This window comes from Nelumbo nucifera, chromosome 3 (genome assembly GCF_055504915.1).
Source record: "Nelumbo nucifera cultivar China Antique chromosome 3, China Antique-T2T, whole genome shotgun sequence".
NCBI classification, from domain to species: domain Eukaryota; kingdom Viridiplantae; phylum Streptophyta; class Magnoliopsida; order Proteales; family Nelumbonaceae; genus Nelumbo; species Nelumbo nucifera.
The window spans coordinates 12,672,148-12,690,787 of record NC_142651.1 but is presented as its reverse complement, the minus strand read 5'-3'; the positions used below and the strand labels follow the sequence as shown (position 1 = coordinate 12,690,787).

At 42.0% G+C, this 18,640-nt stretch overlaps 1 protein-coding gene across 4 annotated transcripts in view; it reads left to right on the top strand.

The window, feature by feature from the left end:
- The first annotated feature begins 345 nt into the window (after positions 1-345).
- Positions 346-18,640, top strand: part of LOC104596511 (uncharacterized) — a 49,034-nt gene continuing 30,739 nt past the window's right edge. For all 4 annotated transcript variants that reach the window (XR_016084214.1, XM_010257723.3, XM_010257716.3 and 1 more), the window contains exons 1-6: positions 346-3,250; positions 3,354-3,482; positions 3,566-3,757; positions 3,860-3,909; positions 4,071-4,747; positions 4,863-5,078. Coding sequence is in view for 3 of the 4 variants with exons in the window: in XM_010257723.3 (XP_010256025.1) it covers positions 542-3,250; positions 3,354-3,482; positions 3,566-3,757; positions 3,860-3,909; positions 4,071-4,747; positions 4,863-5,078 (3,973 nt within the window). In the remaining variant the exon portion in view is untranslated. The remainder of the gene's footprint in view (positions 3,251-3,353; positions 3,483-3,565; positions 3,758-3,859; positions 3,910-4,070; positions 4,748-4,862; positions 5,079-18,640) is intronic.

The window sequence follows — 18,640 nt, the reverse complement described above, 5'->3', positions numbered from 1 at the left end:
TTAAAAATGCAAAAAAAAGAAAAAGAAAATTAAAAACTTAAAAGACAATTTTTTCTCTAACTCACCATTCAAGAGTAATTTGATGATAAAAATTATTATTTATGCTTACATGAACATTTCTATTAAGAAATATTAACGGTGCACTAAGGTGAATTTTGAAAAATAAATATTTACTGGAAATGTTGAAAAGTGATTGTGAGTTTTAAACAATTTGTAAAAAAACGACGTGTTCGATTGCCATTGGAGGGACAGAAAATTTTCTGTGGGAACAGACGATGAGAGCTCGACAGAAACATAACACGCGAGCTGCTGCTTCTGCTGCTGGGATATAAATATCAGAACTCGTAAATTGCTGTCGCTGCAGGCGAGAATTCCAACTTCGTTCTTCACCTTCTCTTCCTCTATCCATCGTTCTTGAATGCGTTTCCATCCATTTAAATCTGTCTGTCCGTTAGTTTCTTCAAGAAACTATCCATTTTTCTATCTGCTGTGTTGCCTCTGTTTCTGATGTTGTTGGTATGCGTTCAAACTGAATTGATTAATGGGGCATAAGAAGCGGAATGTTGCTCCCCGCTCTAGACCTTCTGCTCTTGCTACGGTGGTTCCCGCCGATAATCTCGACGGTCTGGGCTCCGTCGAATATGAAAAGACGCCGAATCTTGGTCACTCCGATGACTCCAGGCAAGAGCAGAGCAAGATCGAAGCTGCTGTTCAATCGGATACTTCGTCGTACTCCGCGGTCAAGATCGAATGCGAGCGAGCCCTCATTGCTCTTCGGCGGGGAAACCACACCAAGGCTTTGAGACTGATGAAGGAGTCCTGCTTCCGCCACGAGAGCTCTGCTCTCCTCCACCGCGTCCAGGGTACTGTCTGTGTTAAGGTGGCATCCCTGATTGACGACCCCAATGCCAAGCAGCGACACCTTAGGAACGCAATTGAGTCTGCTCGACGTGCGGTTGCGCTCTCTCCCAATTCAATTGAGTTCGCCCACTTCTATGCGAATCTGCTCTATGAGGCAGCCAATGATAGCAAGGGCTACGAGGAGGTTGTTCAGGAATGTGAGCGAGCGTTCTTGATTCAGAACCCTGTCGATCCTGCCATAGAGAGCTTGCAGGATGAGAACCAGCAGAAGCTGTCCACGCCCGAGGCACGAATCTCTCATATGCAGCAGGAACTCCGTTCGCTCATCCAGAAAGCCAACATTGCTTCCATTTCTACGTGGATGAAGAATCTCGGAGGTGGGACTGGGGAGGAGAGGTTTCGTTTGATTCCGATGAGGAGGCTATCGGAAGACCCCATGGAGGTCAGGCTGGCTCAGACTAGGCGGCCCAATGAAATCAAGAAGGCGACGAAGACGCCTGAAGAAAGAAGGAAGGAGATTGAGGTGCGCGTTGCTGCTGCCAGGCTATTGCAGCAGAAATCTGGTTCTCCCCAATCCCCAAAAGACGAAGAGAAAGCTTCGGAGTCATCTTCTGGGTCACATCGAGTGGGAGAGCGTCGCAAGTATGCAAATGTACGGAAAGTTGCCTCTTCGGTTGACAGAATGGATCAGGTTCGATCTTATTGGAATTCTATGAGTCTTGATAAGAAGCAAAGCTTGCTTGAAGTAAGTGTTCACGATCTCAAGGCTCATTTCAGTTCATCTAAGGATGGCTTAGCGACGGAGGTCTTATCAGAAGCTCTATCTTTTGCGGAGTCCCATAAAACATGGAAGTTTTGGTTGTGCTGCCGTTGCAACGAGAAATTTACTGATTGCGGTTCATACATGCAGCATATTGTGCGGGAGCACATGGGAAACTTATCTCCAAAATTGCAGTCAGTCTTGCCTCAAGAAGTTGATACTGATTGGGCAGAGATGCTTGTTAATGGTTCATGGAAACCTGTCGATGCTTCTGCTGCACTAAGTATGCTTGAAAATCAGTTGAGATGCCAATCTCCTAAGCTCTTCAATGAATCTGATATCAGGAACCACAGGGACAAGAATAAGGAAGAATTTCTAGTTGATGATTGGTGCTCCAAAGATCCATCGGATTCTTCCCCCGATGAGGGTAAGGTACAACCACTGGATGAAGAGTTCAAAGCAGGGGATATTGGCAATGAAAATGCTCTGGAAAACACAAGCCATGATTACATTTCTGATTTCCAGTCGAGGGAATATAGTGGGAACCGGTTATCAAGGGGATGTTACCGTGCCCAGATTTGGCCATTGTCAGATGATTCTGAGCGTGCAAAGCTCCTAGAAAGAATCCGTGGCATGCTCCAATTGCTTCTGAGACATAAGTGTCTTGCTGTGAGCCATCTTAACAAGGTAATTCAATACACAATGAATGAACTTCAGAGTCTTGCTTCAGGTTCACAACTTCTGAACCATGGTTTGGACCAAACACCATTGTGCATATGCTTCTTAGGGGCCTCCCAGCTTAGAAAAATCATCAAATTCTTGCAGGAGATTTCTCATTCATGTGGTTTAGGCAGATATTCTGAGAAGAGCACCTCTACAAATGATGCACATACTGTTTCTCCAGGTTTCAAAATCAAAGAGAGGATTGTTTTTACTAATGATTCCTCTTGTCTCCTTTTGGATGAGCGTTTACTACGGGGGACACTTACTCCACTTACCTATGATAGTGCTCATGCGGATGATGGTTCTGCAACAAATTCTGTTCTTGTTGATCATGAGAACGGGGTACTGCCTGAGAATGATGCTCTGTTGTCCTGGATGTTTACAGGTCCATCAAGTGGGGAGCAACTGTCATCATGGACACATCTGAGAGAAGAGAAAACACGTAAAGGAATGGAAGTTCTCCAGATGCTCGAGAAGGAATTCTACCTCCTACAGAGCTTATGTGATAGGAAATGTGAGCATTTGAGCTATGAGGAAGCATTACAGGCAGTTGAGAGCCTCTGTCTTAATGAACTTAAGAGAAGGGAACATGTCACAGAACTTGTCACTCAAAGTTATGAAACAGTCCTGAGGAAGCGGCAAGAAGAACTTGTTGAGATGGACAATGATGTTATGTTCATCAGCAGTAGGTTTGAGTTGGATGCAATATCCAATATTCTTAAAGAAGCAAAGAGTCTGAATGCTAATCAGTTTGGGTATGATGAACCTATGAATGGTATGACTTCTCGTTTATGTGACTTGGACTATGGTGAAGATGATGTTTGGCGAATGCAGGACTACCTGCATCAGGCAGACACATGCATAGAAGTGACAATCCAGAAACAGAAAGATCAGTTATCTGTGGAGGTAAGTCTGTTGGTTCTGGTTTCTTGTTGTATGTTTAAAACAGAAGTATTAATATGGTTTCCCTTCCCAGCTTCCCTTATATATGACCATATTGGTCTTGCAGCTCAGTAAAACTGATGCAAGAATTATGCGGAATGTCAGTGGCATGCAACAGTTGGAGCTTAAGCTGGGGCCCTTATTGGCTCATGACTACCGGGCAATTATGTTACCTCTTTTAAAGTCATTCATGCGGGTCTGTATTTTAAGGATTTAAGGTTATATTCCCCATCATTGCATAAGTGACTTTTATACTTCATTGTTATCTCTCTTCTCCAGGCATACTTAGAGAATCTGGTTGATAAAGATGCTATGGAAAAGTCTGATGCTGCAAGAGAAGCATTTTTAGCTGAACTTGCACTTGATGCCAAGAATAGTGCTAGTAGAGGAGGTGATCATTTGAAACAGATACAGGAGAAATCGAAAGATAGGAAAAAGAACAAGGATTACAGAAAAGCAAAGGATTTAAAGGTTTTAACTGTGTCGGGTCTGGTTCTGTTTCTTTCATTAGAGCCATAGTTATGTTGCATACAAATTCTATTAAGTAGGGCTAATATTTTTAGAGTTTTGCAGGCTGCTGGTGTTAGTGAGCAGATTCTCTGTCAGGAATCTGAGGAACAGACGTATGCCCTTCTTGTTCTCTTGCTTGACACATGCATGTGAACTATTGAACATATTTGATCTTTTTTCTGCTTTTTATTAGTACCATCCAACATTTTTTTTTTTGATAAATCGTACCATCCACCATATTTATGCATAAATTGAAATTAATGTTATGCTGCAGTTACTCTTCAGTTTTATTGGACAAAAACCATCTTGATTCCGTGGCTGTTGGTTCTATAAGCTGTGATGTTCTGCAACAACAGGAAGAGGACTTTCGACATAAGATAGAGCTTGAAGCCGAGGAAAGAAAGCTAGAAGAAACATTGGAGTATCAAAGGCGAATTGAGAATGAGGCAAAACAGAAGCACCTTGCAGAGCAACATAGGGAGGCTAATGGGATAACTCTAGATAATGTAACAGAGGGATTATCAGTTCTAGGCTCAAAGTGCAATCCTGATGCTAGAGATGTGCATGGGCAGCTGAGATCTTGTAAGCCAGTGTCTTTGCCTAGCAATCATGGCTCTTCAGCTAGCTGGAATGGGTTAGACTCTGGTGGTTCTTATTCTCAAATTAATGTCCATATGGAAGACCAAACTGCTGAATTGGATAACTCCACAAAACACTCTAGGCATGACATGAAACTGAATGAACATGAGAGGATTTCAATTAGTTATCAAGAGGAGCTTCATGAGCATTGTACTGATCAGGATTCATTGGCATCTGGGGTGCTAATCGATTTATCAAGAATGCCTACAACAAATACTGAGGGAAATGTGGTGCCTGGCAAACCTTCAACCAACTCTAGGGACCAAAAGACTAAAAAAACACATAATTATTCTCATAGCCAAGTTAGTCAAGGTTAGCACTCCTTTAATCAAGCTCCACTTTTTACTGGAACTGGTTAAATTTTAGTGCATATTTTGATTTGGTTCCTTGTTGATAAGATGTTTCCTCTATTATCTATTTTTTGCAGGCTTACCTGACCTAGGAATTCAAGGCAATTGTTCATTGCCTTCTGATCAATGGACAGGGAGGCAAGGTAAACGGCGTAGTAGTTCTACCAAAATGTTGGGTGGAAATCATCGAGGTTTGCCATTTGGGAAAGAAAATAATGAAGTATTGAGTTTGCAAACTGGGAGCTGCACCAAAACACAAGTCAGGGTTCAGGATAATCTTCATGATGGAAACAGTAAGTACAACCATGTTTGTTGTTGTAGATATGTTCTCTCGTCTCTCTTTCCTTGCCTCAGTGGAGTATATTGCCATCAAAATTTTTGGGTACCATGTATTCTGTTAATATTGATCTACATCTCTAAATGTGTGAAAGACACGATTTAAAGAAAAACTCGATCAATTTTGTCTTTCATTTGATAAACAGCAAATGACAAATGTTACATCTGTATCCAGTCCACACTTCCAAAGACCCCAGATTGCTGGGACAAAAATTGGGTAATGGCCTTTGTTCTTTGTTTTTTTTAATTTTCTTTTGATAAATAACACATGAAACTGCAGAGAAAGAATTGATACAAGAAAAGAGACAGTATTGCTACAATGCAAAATCCTGGTATAAAAGACCAAACATACAAAATAGGCTAAAGAGTGACCTGAATATACATAACCGCCTGGAAAAGCAAGGACAAACTAATGTTCTCTATTCCAATCTTACACATGACGAAATCATCCATGAACCTATTCTCTTTCATGGGGACTATTAAGAATGTGATGTTCAAGCTTGAGGACTGTTAGCATAGGGGTATTTCTGTCTTTATATCTTGATTAATGTTGCTGATTTGTAATGTTGTGTTGGAACAAGTGCTCTTAACTTAAGTAAGGGCACATAGGTCTTTTCAGTTATGTTTTAATAATAATATAAATACTTACTGGCCGACTGGGAGAAGTCAAGTTAACTCTTTCAGTTCGAACCAGAATTCTCTCTTCTCTCTTTCTCTCTCTCTCTCTATCACCTTTTCTTCTTCTACATAACTGAACTCAGTCAGGCCGAACTCTAAGGCAGACCTGAATTCTATCATGGCATCAGAGCTTCTTGAATCTGCCTAGATTTCTGCTTGCCTAGGGTTCATTCTTTGCGCACCCTATCTAGGGTTTTCCTTTTTTTTTCTGTGTTTGATTGGAGATAAGGGAAAGGGCTGAAAAGGAGTGATCATCCTCTTCCCTTGGAGGTCTCTATGCCTCCAGTCAGGTCGTATGTGGTCGGTTGCTGTGATTTCTGATATCGCCCTCTCCTAGTAGAGGAAGAATAGAGTTCCAAACTGTGTGGGCAGTGGCTGTTGTGTGTGCAGCGGCTGTTGTGTGTGGACTGCTTTCCTGCTTGTATGGGTGTTACTTCAGCGATAAGGTAAGAGATTTTAGTGCATGATATCTGTTATGGATTAAATAGGAGGTGTGTTTCAGACCATATGCTAGGGTTTCGGCCAGTAAGTGCTAGGGTTTATGCTGGTTTCTTTATGCATTTTGAAGGAAGAGATATGATCATATAGTGGTGAGATTTCAGGTAGTTGTAGGAGTAGGGTTTGTGGTGTGAGCACACTTTTCAGCAACAACAAGTGCTGAAATCAGTGTGACAGGTGTGATCTAGGGTTTGTGGTGTAAAGAGCACACATTCCAGCAACAATAAGTGCTGCAATCAGTGTGACAGGTGTGACCTAGTGGTGTGTAGTGTGCAGACCACTACCTGAATGTGTGCAGAATCGGTGATAACATAATGGGAGACAATAATGATTATAAACCTAGTATGATGGTGCCTACAGACTACCTGAATGTTCAGATGACCTCCATTAAATTAAATGGAGAGAATTATATGCTTTGGGCTAAATCCGTTGAAGTCTTTCTGAAGGCAAAGAAGAAGGTAAAACACATCAGAGAGGAGAAACCCTCTGACTCTCACGAGTATGAAGACTGGGAGCAAGAGGATGCTCAGATCATCACATGGTTGTGGAACAGTATGGAACCCAGGATTAGTGTGAACTTCATGTTCCTTTATACTGCCAAAGATGTGTGGGACCATGCGAAGAAATTGTATTCGGGGCAGGACAATACAACCAGAGTTTATCAGCTTTATCAAGAGTACTTTAACCTGCAACAGGGCAATCAGAGTCTTGAGGAGTACTATGCCAACATGAGGAACATACGTAATGAGTTGAATGTTTTTCATCCTCTCACTTCTGATGTCAAGATTCAGCAACAACAGAGAGAGCATCTTGATGTGACTAGATTTTTGGTGGGACTAAGGTCTGAATATGAACCAGCACGGGCTCAGATATTAGGGGGATCAGCTCTTCCGTCCCTAGAAGAGGTATTTGCTCGACTCCGGAGGATTTCTATCGGATCTACTGAGAACTCTAATATCTCAGATAGATCTATCTTTGCTGCATCGAGAGGCCGTGGTGTTAGAGGTGGAGCTCAGGGAGATCAGTCTAGCCGTGGTGGTGATAGTGGTTCTGCATATGGCCGAAGTGGCAATGGTGGGTCTACCCATAATCGTGGTGGTGGTCGTACTGGGAGCAGAGATTCAGGGGGAGCCCGTGGTAGAGGACGTAGCTCAGGTCCGAGGAATTGCACTCATTGTGGTATGGATGGACATACTATCAACTATTGTTATGATCTACATGGTCCTCCCTCAACTTGGGCCAATCATGCCGCGACCGGTGACTCCAATTCCAGCTTTAGGCAGGAGAATCATTCATCTGATCAGATGCCTCCTACATCCATAGATGGTCCCATGAAGGAGATGGTGAGTGTTCCCCGTGATGAATATGAGAGGTTTATCCAATCACAGCAGAACACGACGACTTTTGCTCACTCAGGTATGGCTTGTCTGGCATCTACACCCAATCCCTGGATCATTGACTCTGGAGCCTCCGATCACATGACTGGAACTCCAGGTGTGTTTTCCTCCTTATCTCATTGCTCAACATCACAATCTATCACCCTTGCTAATGGTTCCACATCCTCAATTTGTGGTGTTGGTAATGTTGACCTAGATCCTGTATTCCTCTCATCAGTTCTGTATGTTCCTAAATTGCCTTTTAACCTTATGTCTGTTAGTAAGCTGACCAAATCACTTAACTGCTCCATTACCTTTTATCTTTCTATGTGTGTTTTTCAGGGTCTCAAGACGGGGATGAAGATTGGTGGAGGGCATGAAGCAGGTGGACTGTATTATCTTGACGGTGGTGGTGGTAGAACTTCAACAACTCTCCAGTCATCTTTCTCCTTTCCAGTGGCACTGCCGATTTGGTCATCCGTCGCTAAAAGTCTTGAAGTCCTTGGTTCCGTCCTTGAGTCAGCTTTCTGTTTTGGATTGTGAGTCGTGTCAGTTTGGGAAACACCATCGTGTTCCCTTTAGTTCTAGGGTTGATAAGCGTGTGTCGGGTCCTTTTTCTTTAGTTCATTCAGATGTTTGGGGTCCTTATAAAGTGATGTCATATAATGGATACAGATATTTTGTCATTTTTGTGGATGATTTTTCAAGGATGACGTGGCTCTATTTAATGAAAGAAAGAAGTGAATTGTTTACTATTTATGCTGAGATTCGTAACCAATTTGGTACCCACATCAAAGTTTTTCGTTCTGATAATGGCTGCGAATATTTATCCTCATCATTTCAGGAATACCTGGACCAACACGGCATTATACATCAGACCTCGTGTACCTACACCCCACAACAAAACGGAGTGGCTGAGAGAAAGAATCGCCATCTCCTTGAAACAGCAAGATCCCTAATGCATCACATGCATGTTCCCAAAACTTTTTGGAGTGATGTAGTGCTTACCTCTTATTTTTTGATTAATCGGATGCCCACGTTCATCCTTGATGGTCATTCTCCGTTTTATGTCTTGTTTCCCACTTTGTCTCCGTTCCCTCTTACGTTGAGAGTTTTTGGGTGTGTCTGCTTCGTCCATAATCTGGGTCTCGGGAACGACAAGTTCGATGCCCGTTCTCTCAAGTGCATATTCCTTGGCTATTCTCGGACCCAGAAAGGGTATAGGTGTTACTATACTGGTTCTCGACGGTCCTTTGTGTGTGCTGATGTCAGTTTCTTTGAGTCTACTCCGTTCTTTTTGGGGTCTGGTGATGCTTCTTCCTCCTCATCACCTCCTCTTCTTTCACTTCTCGTTGTCGATCCTCCTTCCTTTGTTCCAGTCGTGACCAAATCTTTGCTTCCGGTGCCACCACCTGTTGAACGCCCACCTATCCGTCATGTGTATACACATCGCCCACATGCATCATCTACTACTCCTCCGGCTACATCTCCGTCGACGGATCCGGCACCAGACCCGCACTTAGCATCTGAGATTGATCTACCCATTGCTTTGCGGAAAGGTAAACGTACTTGCACCCTTCATCCCATTTCTAATTATGTTTCTCTTACTCACCTTTCCGCTTCCCATCGCCAGTTTGTTACCTTGTTATCATCCGTTATTGTTCCTAAAGATGTCTAGGAAGCCCTTGCCTCTCCAGGGTGGTGCCGTGCCATGGAAGAAGAACTCTCAGCCCTTCATCATAATCATACTTGGGACCTCACTGCTCTTCCTCCTGGGAAGCAAGCTATTGGTTGTAAATGGGTTTATACGGTTAAGTATCTGCCTGATGGTAGTGTTGAACGCTTGAAAGCGCGATTAGTTGCAAAAGGGTACTCCCAAACCTATGGTATTGACTACACAGAGACCTTCTCACCGGTTGCTAAGATAGGGTCAGTTCGTGTTGTGATCTCTCTTGCAGCCATGTATGAGTGGCCACTATATCAGCTTGATATCAAGAATGCCTTTTTGCATGGTGACTTACTCGAGGAGGTCTACATGGAGCAACCTCCAGGGTTTGTTGCTCAGGGGGAGGATGGTAAGGTGTGCAGACTAAGGAAGGCTATATATGGGCTTAAACAGTCTCCTCGAGCATGGTTTGGTAGGTTCAATGAGGTGGTAAAGAAGTTTGGTATGAAACAGTGCAAAGTTGACCATTCTGTATTTAGTCATGACTCTCCGGGAGGAAAAATACTGTTGGTGGTGTATGTAGATGCTATTATTATTACTGGGAATGATAACACTGATATTGACAGGCTGAAGACTTATCTGTAGGATCACTTTCAGACAAAGGATTTGGGTAAACTGAAATACTTCTTGGGGATAGAGGTAGCGAGATCCAAGTATGGGATTAACCTGTTCCAGAGGAAGTATGTGCTTGATTTGCTGGAAGAAACAGGCCTGTTGGGTGCCAAACTAGCTGAAACACCCATGGACACAAATACCAAGCTAAGTAGTGATATGGGTGAAGTGTTTGAAGACCCTGGCAGATACCGACGACTTGTGGGCAAACTGAACTACCTAACCATTACCAGACCAGACATCTCATTTGCAGTTAGTGTGGTAAGTCAATTCATGCAAAAACCTCTGATTCCTCATTGGAATGCAGTTTTGAGAATTGTGAAGTATCTAAAAGGGGCTCCGGGTCGCGGTCTGATATACAAGAGTGGGGAAAAACTTGAAATAGAAGGGTATTCTGATGCTGATTGGGCTGGTTCTATGTTTGATAGGCGGTCTACTACAGGCTATTGCACGTTTCTGGGAGGTAACCTGGTGACATGGAAAAGTAAGAAGCAGACGGTTGTGGCAAGAAGCAGTGCAGAAGCAGAATATAGGGCTATGGCGCACACCGCTTGTGAATTAGTGTGGCTAAGGAACCTTTTATAGGAAGTAGGGTACAACATTAACACTCCAATGAAGCTCTATTGTGATAATCAGGCTACAGTTCATATCTCCTCTAATCCAATGTTTCATGAAAGAACCAAGCACATTGAGGTTGACTATCACTTTGTGAGGGAGAAGGTGCTGAATGGAGAGCTAGACACTACACATGTTAATACAGGAAATCAGTGGGCTGACTTATTTACAAAAGGCTTGAGTCGGGGAATAGTGGACTACATATGTAACAAGCTGGGAGTATATGATATATACTCACCAACTTGAGGGGGAGTGTTAGCGTAGGGGTATTTCTGTCTTTATATCTTGATTAATGTTGCTGATTTGTAATGTTGTGTTGGAACAAGTGCTCTTAACTTAAGTAAGGGCACATAGGTCTTTTCAGTTATGTTTTAATAATAATATAAATACTTACTGGCCGACTGGGAGAAGTCAAGTTGACTCTTTCAGTTCGAACCAGAATTCTCTCTTCTCTCTTTCTCTCTCTCTCTCTCTATCACCTTTTCTTCTTCTACATAACTGAACTCAGTCAGGCCGAACTCTAAGGCAGACCTGAATTCTATCAAGGACAAATGATCAAATCTTCTTAAGCATGAGGAGCAATATCTAGCAACCAGTTTTTAATCAAGAACTTGAAAAACCACGAAGAGGTTGTAGATAGATGCAGAACATATGAACATACAATACATGGTGTTGCCATTGCATGGACATGGGAATTATAATTTGATGCATGCCCAAGAATCTGACTCAGAAAGGAAAAAAACAAAGACTCACGGACATGCGTACGTAGAGTATAAACTTGTAAAATGGTATTTTCTTTTATGGAAAAATGGCATTCATTGTACATTGAATATTCATTTATGCCAATTGTCAAATAAGCATGGAGAGAGGAAAATGTTATATGGTGATGAGGATTTGGATAGTAGAGAGAAAAATGGGACCCTTAATGCCTTAAACAGAAATAAAAGAGCAGAATTAAGAAATGAATGGGAACAACTAGTTAGAAGGGAAGAAATCTATTGGAGACAAAGATCAAGAATGAGATGGTTGAAAGGAGGCAATAACTCCAGATTTTTTCACACATATGCCTCGGGAAGGAGTAGGAAGAACTTTATTTCTAAGCTCAACCTGAATTAGAGAGAAGTGGAGAATCCTGAGGAAATTTCAGAAGCTTTCCTTTCCTTCTTTAAAAACCTCTACTCCAAGGATAGTGAAAACCAACTTACATTATATAATTGGAAAGGCCCAACCCTATCAGCTGAAAAGAGGGACTGGTTGGAAAGAAGCTTTGAAGAGGAAGAAGTTAAGAAGATTATTTTCAGCATGGACGGAGATAGGGCTCCAGGGCCAGATGGCTTCCCTATTCTTTTCTTCCAAAAGTGTTGGGAAATTGTAAAGTTAGATCTCATGGATTTTTTCAGGGATTTCCACTCCTCTGCCATTGTTAACAAAGGCCTAAACTCTACCTTTCTCTACCTCATCCCTAAGAAAGGGGGAGTTTTGGAAGTTAAAGATTTTAGACCTATAAGTTTGGTTGGGAGCATATACAAAATTTTGGCGAAAGTACTGGCCAACAGACATAAAGAAGTCCTTGAAGATCTAATTTCCCCAAATCAGTTTGCTTTTGTAAAAGGGAGACAAATTGTGGACATCATTCTTATTGCAAATGAGTGTGTGGAAGACAGAAAATCTTCTGGGATCCTGGGGGTCCTTGTGAAACTTGATCTAGAGAAGGCGTACGACAAAGTGGATTGGGACTGCATTCTTGATTACTTAAGGCTAAGAGGCTTTGGGAGAAAATGGATCAGGTGGATTAAAGGTTGTATTGGTTCTCCTTGGGTTTCAATATTGATAAATGGTATAGCGAAAGGTTATTTCAAGGCTAGTAGAGGTCTAAGACAAGGTTGCCCTCTTTCCCCCTTACTATTTCTTGACAATAAATCCGATTGAAATATGAGGAAGTAGAGAAGAGAAGGGAAGAAGAAAGAAGAGAAGAAGAAAGAAAGGAAGAAGAAAAGGTTTGGAGCAATGGAACAGTGCTGGCGACGCCAGCTTCTATTATATTATATAGGGCAGCAAAAATAAGAAGGGAAAAGACTCTTGTGCCCCTGTTGTAAGTGAAGTACAATAACAGAAAATAAAAAAGGCTTTAACTAGCCAAATAGACCCTAACACAAATAACTAAATTATTTCAACACTCCCCCTCAAGTTGGAGCATAGATGTCAATCATGCCCAACTTGTCACACAAATCATTGTGCTGCACATGATGAAGACCTTTGGTGAAGATATCTGCAAGTTGTTCTTCTGAGCTAACATATGGAGTACACACTTCTCCATTTACAAGTTTCTCTCTAATAAAATGCTTGTCCACTTCAATGTGTTTCGTCCTATCATGTAGGACTGGATTAGCAGCAATACTGATGGCAGCTTTATTGTCACAGTAGAGTGACATAGGGTTGCTCATTGCAAAACCTAGTTCACCTAACAGATTTCTTATTCACATGATTTCAGCAACCCCATGAGACATTGCTCTATATTCTGCTTTGGCACTAGATCTAGCCACCACACTTGTTTTTTTACTTCTCCATGTGACCAGGTTTCCTCCTACAAAGGCACAATACCCACTGGTAGACTTTCGGTCATCAACTGCCCCTGCCCAATCAACATCAGTATATACTTCCACCTTTAAGTGTCCATGTTTCTGGAACAACAAACCAGCTCCGGGAAACTTCTTGAGGTATCTAAGGATCCTCTCTGCAGCTTCAAAGTGAGTTGTCCTAGGATTGTGCATGAATTGACTAAGGACACCCACTGCATAAGCAATATCAAGCCTGGTCATAGACAAATACAAGAGTCTCCCTACAAGTCTCTGGAACTTCTTCACATCTTTCAAAAACTCTCCTTGACTGTCTTCCAACTGATGATTAGATTCAATTGGTGAGTCAATTGGTTTTACCCCCAACTTGCCTGTATCTTCTAGTAGATCTAGTACATATTTCCGTTGGAAAATAAAGATGCCATTGTGAGAGCGGTCAACTTCAATTCCAAGGAAATAACGTAAGGGGCCTAGATCTTTCACCTCAAATTGAGTGGCTAAGAATTTTTTTAGTCTTCGTATTTCAGCCTCCCAATCTCCTGTGATCACTATGTCATCCACATACACAATTAGAGCTGCAATTTTCCCTTCACCTTTTTTCACAAATAGAGTGTGATCTGATTGGCATTGTTTGAACCCCATCTGTTGAACTGTTAAGTGGAACTTACTAACCAAGCCCGAGGTGATTGTTTCAACCCATATAAAGATTTTTTTAACTTGCACACTTTTTGTTCACTGCCTTTGGCACAAAAACTTGGAGGTTGGGTCATGTACACTTCTTCTTCCAAGTCACCATTCAAGAAAGCATTTTTGATGTCCAATTGGTGAAGTTCCCAATCAAGATTTGCTGCCAATGAAAGAGGAATCCTGATAGAGTTCATCTTGGCTACTGGAGCAAAAGTCTTTGCATAGTCCACTCCATATACCTGTATAAAACCTCTTGCTACCAGTCTAGCCTTGTACCTTTCAACACTTCCATCAGCCTTGTGTTTCATTGTGAACACCCACTTGCAACCCATTGGTTCCTTTCCTTCAGGAAGATCCACGAACTCTCAAGTGCCATTTTTGTGTAATGCGTCAATTTCTTCCTGCATTGCATCTGTCCATTCAGGTTTGGATAAAGCATCTGCTACATTTTTAGGAACGAAAGCGTTGTCCATAGGAGAGAGGAATGCACAAAATGAAGGTGAAATGTGATCATAGGACACAAAATTAGAGATAGGATGATTAGTGGTACAAGATCTAACACCCTTTCTCTTAGCAATAGGAACATCAAGATCATTGATGACAGGGGAATCAACATTGAGAGGAACAGGATATCAATAGGAGCAAGTGTACCTGGCTGATGAGATGGATCTGCCTCTGGCGAATCCGATGATGTTGGTTGCATGGTGTCAGGTTTCACGGCTCTTGAGCTCTGCTGGCTTTTATGGCGGCGATGAAAGACACGAAATGGAGGAGGATCGGGTAAAGGAGGTAGTTGAGTTTGAACCGCCTGTTTCTCCTCAACCCTACTCTCCCCCTAAGGAGAAACCGAGAAGAAAGGTTGATTCTCAAAGAAGGATACATCAATGGAGACATAGTACTTGCGAGAGGTAGGATCATAGCAACGATACCCCTTTTGAGATAAAGGGTAACCAAAAGAATAGCCTGAGGGTCAAGTTTACCTCAAGTAGGGGACAAGTTATGGACAAAGCAACGACACCCAAAAACATGCATTGGAATGGTGGACAATTGAGCTGTAAGAAACAGAAGCTGATGTGGGGCCTTATACTCTAGTAACCAAGATGGCATACGGTTGGTGATGTATGTAGCACACAAAACTACATCCATCCAAAAACGTTTTGGCACATTCATATGAATTAATAAGCCACGAGCTACTTTGAGAAGGTGACGGTTCTTTCGTTCAGCAACACCGTTTTGTTGGGGTGTCCTAGCACAAGAGCTTCGTTGAAGTGACCCACTTGAAGCAAAAAACTCCATGAGATCACTATGGAAGTATTCTTTCGAATTGTTCGACTAGAAGATATGGATTTCAGTTTGGAACTGAGTGAACACCATGCGTTGAAAGTCTTTCACAATTTTTGGCACTTCATCTCTAGATCGCATAGGGTAAACCCAAGTGTATCTAGAGTAATCATCAATCAAGGTAATGAAGTACTTATATTCAGCCTCAGTAGGTAGAGTAACAGGGCCCCAAACATCAGAATAAACAATATGAAATGGTAATTCAGATCTTTTATTTGTCAAAGGAAAAGAACTTCTACAATGTTTACTCAATTGACATGTCTGACACTGTAATTGACTCACTGACAAGGACTTAAACAACTTTGGGGACATAACTTTTAATGACTCAAAAGAAAGATGACCAAGACGACTGTGCCATAAATAGTCTTGTCTCTCACTGGATGAACTCATGGACTCTATAGCCACAAGACCAGCTTTATTCTCCAACACGTAGAGACCATCCACCATGCTTCCTCTACCAATCGTCTTCCTCGGGGCCAAATCCTGAAACACACATGAAGACAAAAGAAAGTGACTGAACAGTTCAAGGAGTGAGTAATACTACTAATGGACAACAAATTTATAGGTAATTTTGGAACATGCAGTACATTAGAAAGGGTGAGGCCGAGTGGGAGAGGTATGGTACCTTGGCCAACTATGGTAGAGAAAGAACCATCAGCTAGTCTCACCTTATCTCTCCCAGGAGAAGGTTATATGTCTGAAATAAATTTGACTTACCAGTCATGTGATTTGAGGCTCCGGAGTCAATAACCCAAGGAGAATCAGTGGTATGAGATGACACATGGAAGGTAGTGGCAGCATTACTTGATGTAGACGTGAAAGAGGTAGAGGGAGTAGGACCAGAATCCATCTGGCGGAGAGTCCTACCATACAATTCCAAATGGTCACAAAAGGAGTTGATAATTTCTTCCTTAGGGTCAGAATTGGGATGCCTCTCCTGAGTTACCAATGGACTAGTCTCTTGAGATGCCATATTAGCTGAGTTATACTTTTTCTGATTCTACCGACTTGGTTTGGATTCGTTTGTTCTCCACTTGGTACACGACCAAGGAAAGAAATAAAAGAAGAAAGAAAACTTTAGGATTGTACCAGTTGCAGATCTGATTTGATCAGCCCAGATTCAATCCTCTGTTCCGCCCAGATTCAGCAACTTGAAGAGAAAACTTGGTTGCCTAGATTCAACAGCCTTGTTCTGATACCATCTTGGCAATGAATCCGATTGAAATATGAGGAAGTAGAGAAGAGAAGGGAAGAAGAAAAGGTTTGGAGCAATGGAACAGTGCTGGTGGCGCCAACTTCTATTATATTATATAGGGTGGCAGAAATAAGAAGGAAAAAGACTCTTGTGCCCCTATAAGTGAAGTACAATAACAGAAAATAAAAAAGGCTTTAACTAGCCAAACAGGCCCTAACACAAATGACTACATTATTTCAACACTATTCATTCACTTTGGTGATGGATATATTTAACTATCCTTTTGACAAGTCAATTCTTCTCAACTTGGTGAAAGGATTTGAAGTGGGTAGGGATAAGATTCACATCTCTCACTTACAGTTTGCCGATGACAATCCTATTCTTGGATGTCTCCACAACCAACATCACAAACACTAAAATGGTAATCGAATGTTTCAAACTTTTCACTAGTTTGAGAGTTAATTTTTGCAAAAGTAGTATTGTTGCTATTAACTCAGTGGAAGTGGAACTTCTAGAAAACTTCAAATCTTTGTTGGGGTGCAAAGAGGAGAATCTCCCCATTACCTACCTTGGGATGCCTCTTGGAGGGAATCCAAAATCCCTCAACGTCTAGAGACCAGTGATGGAGAAATGTGAGAAGAAACTATCGACTTGGAAAAAGTGTTATCTCTTGAAAGCTAAATTACTGTAGCCGAAGTAACAGAAAAGAGAAGAAGAAGAAGAAGAGATGCAGGAATGTCGAACTCACCTGCTCAGTCGACAGTACTATTATTTATATTATGGTGTAGTACAATGATACAGGAAGTTACTAGAATGCCCCTGATTAGTGATGGGACACCCAGACAACTTAAAACATTAAACATTAGGCCCAGTACAGGACAACTTAAACTTAAGTATAGGCTAATAAGAACTCTTATCAGCCGAATACTCATACATACAAAGACTTCAATCCAACACTCCCCCTCAAGCTAAGCATGGATATCAATCATGTTTAGCTTGCCAAGCATGTCCCTAAACTTTGCTGCTGCCAGCTCTTTAGTCAGTACATCCGCAATTTGCATCTCAGATGGAGTATAAGGCACACAGAGTTCACCCGAGACAATTCTTTCTCTAACAAAGTGCCGATCAATCTCAATATGTTTTGTCCTGTCATGCTGCACGGGATTGTTGGCAATGTTGATGGCAGCTTTATTGTCACAATACAGCCTGAGAGGACCTTCAGCCTTAATGCCAAGTTCATTAAGAAGAGTTCTGAGCCATAAGAGTTCAGCAACCCCATGGGCCATAGCTCGATACTCTGTTTCTGCACTTGATCTAGCCACTACATTCTGCTTCTTACTGCGCCATGTGACCAGGTTTTCTCCCACAAATGTACAGTAACCCGAGGTTGACTTCCTGTCCCCAATAGACCCAGCCCAATCTGCATCAGTGTAGGCTTCAATTTCAATTCTATTGTTTTTCCCGAAGAGAATTCCCTTCCCTGGGCAAGTCTTCAAGTACCTGAGAATCCTTTCAACTGCTTTCATATGAGGAATCTTTGGAGAGTGCATGAATTGACTGACAACATGCACAGCATAAGCAATATCTTGCCAAGTGAGGGATAAGTATATCAGCTTCCCTACCAATTTTTGGTATCTCTCTTTATCATAGTAGTCCTCCCCTATTGATTCTTGCAGGCAATGGTTCTGTTCCATTGGAGTATCTGCTGGCTTGCACCCCATCATGCCTGTTTCCTCTAGGAGGTCAAGAACATACTTCCGCTGACATATGTAGATTCCCTCTCTTGACCTGGCAACTTCAATCCCAAGAAAATATCTCAAATGACCCAAGTCTTTGATCTCAAATTCAGAAGCTAGAAACTCCTTCAGTCTTTTTATCTCTTCCAAGTCATTCCCGGTAATTACCATATCATCCACATAAACAATGAGTGCAGTAAGTTTGCTATCCTGTCTCCTTATAAACAAGGTATGGTCTGCACCACTCTGAGTGTACCCCACTTTCTTCATGGCCCCACAGAGCCTCTCAAACCATGCACGGGGAGATTGCTTCAACCCATATAATGCTTTCCTCAGTTTGCACACCTTTCTACTAAAGTCATAGCCTGGTGGAGGTTCCATAAATACCTCTTCATGAAGGTCACCATTTAAGAAGGCATTCTTCACATCCAGCTGATGAAGTTCCCATGAAAAATTTGCTGCTAGTGACAATAGAACCC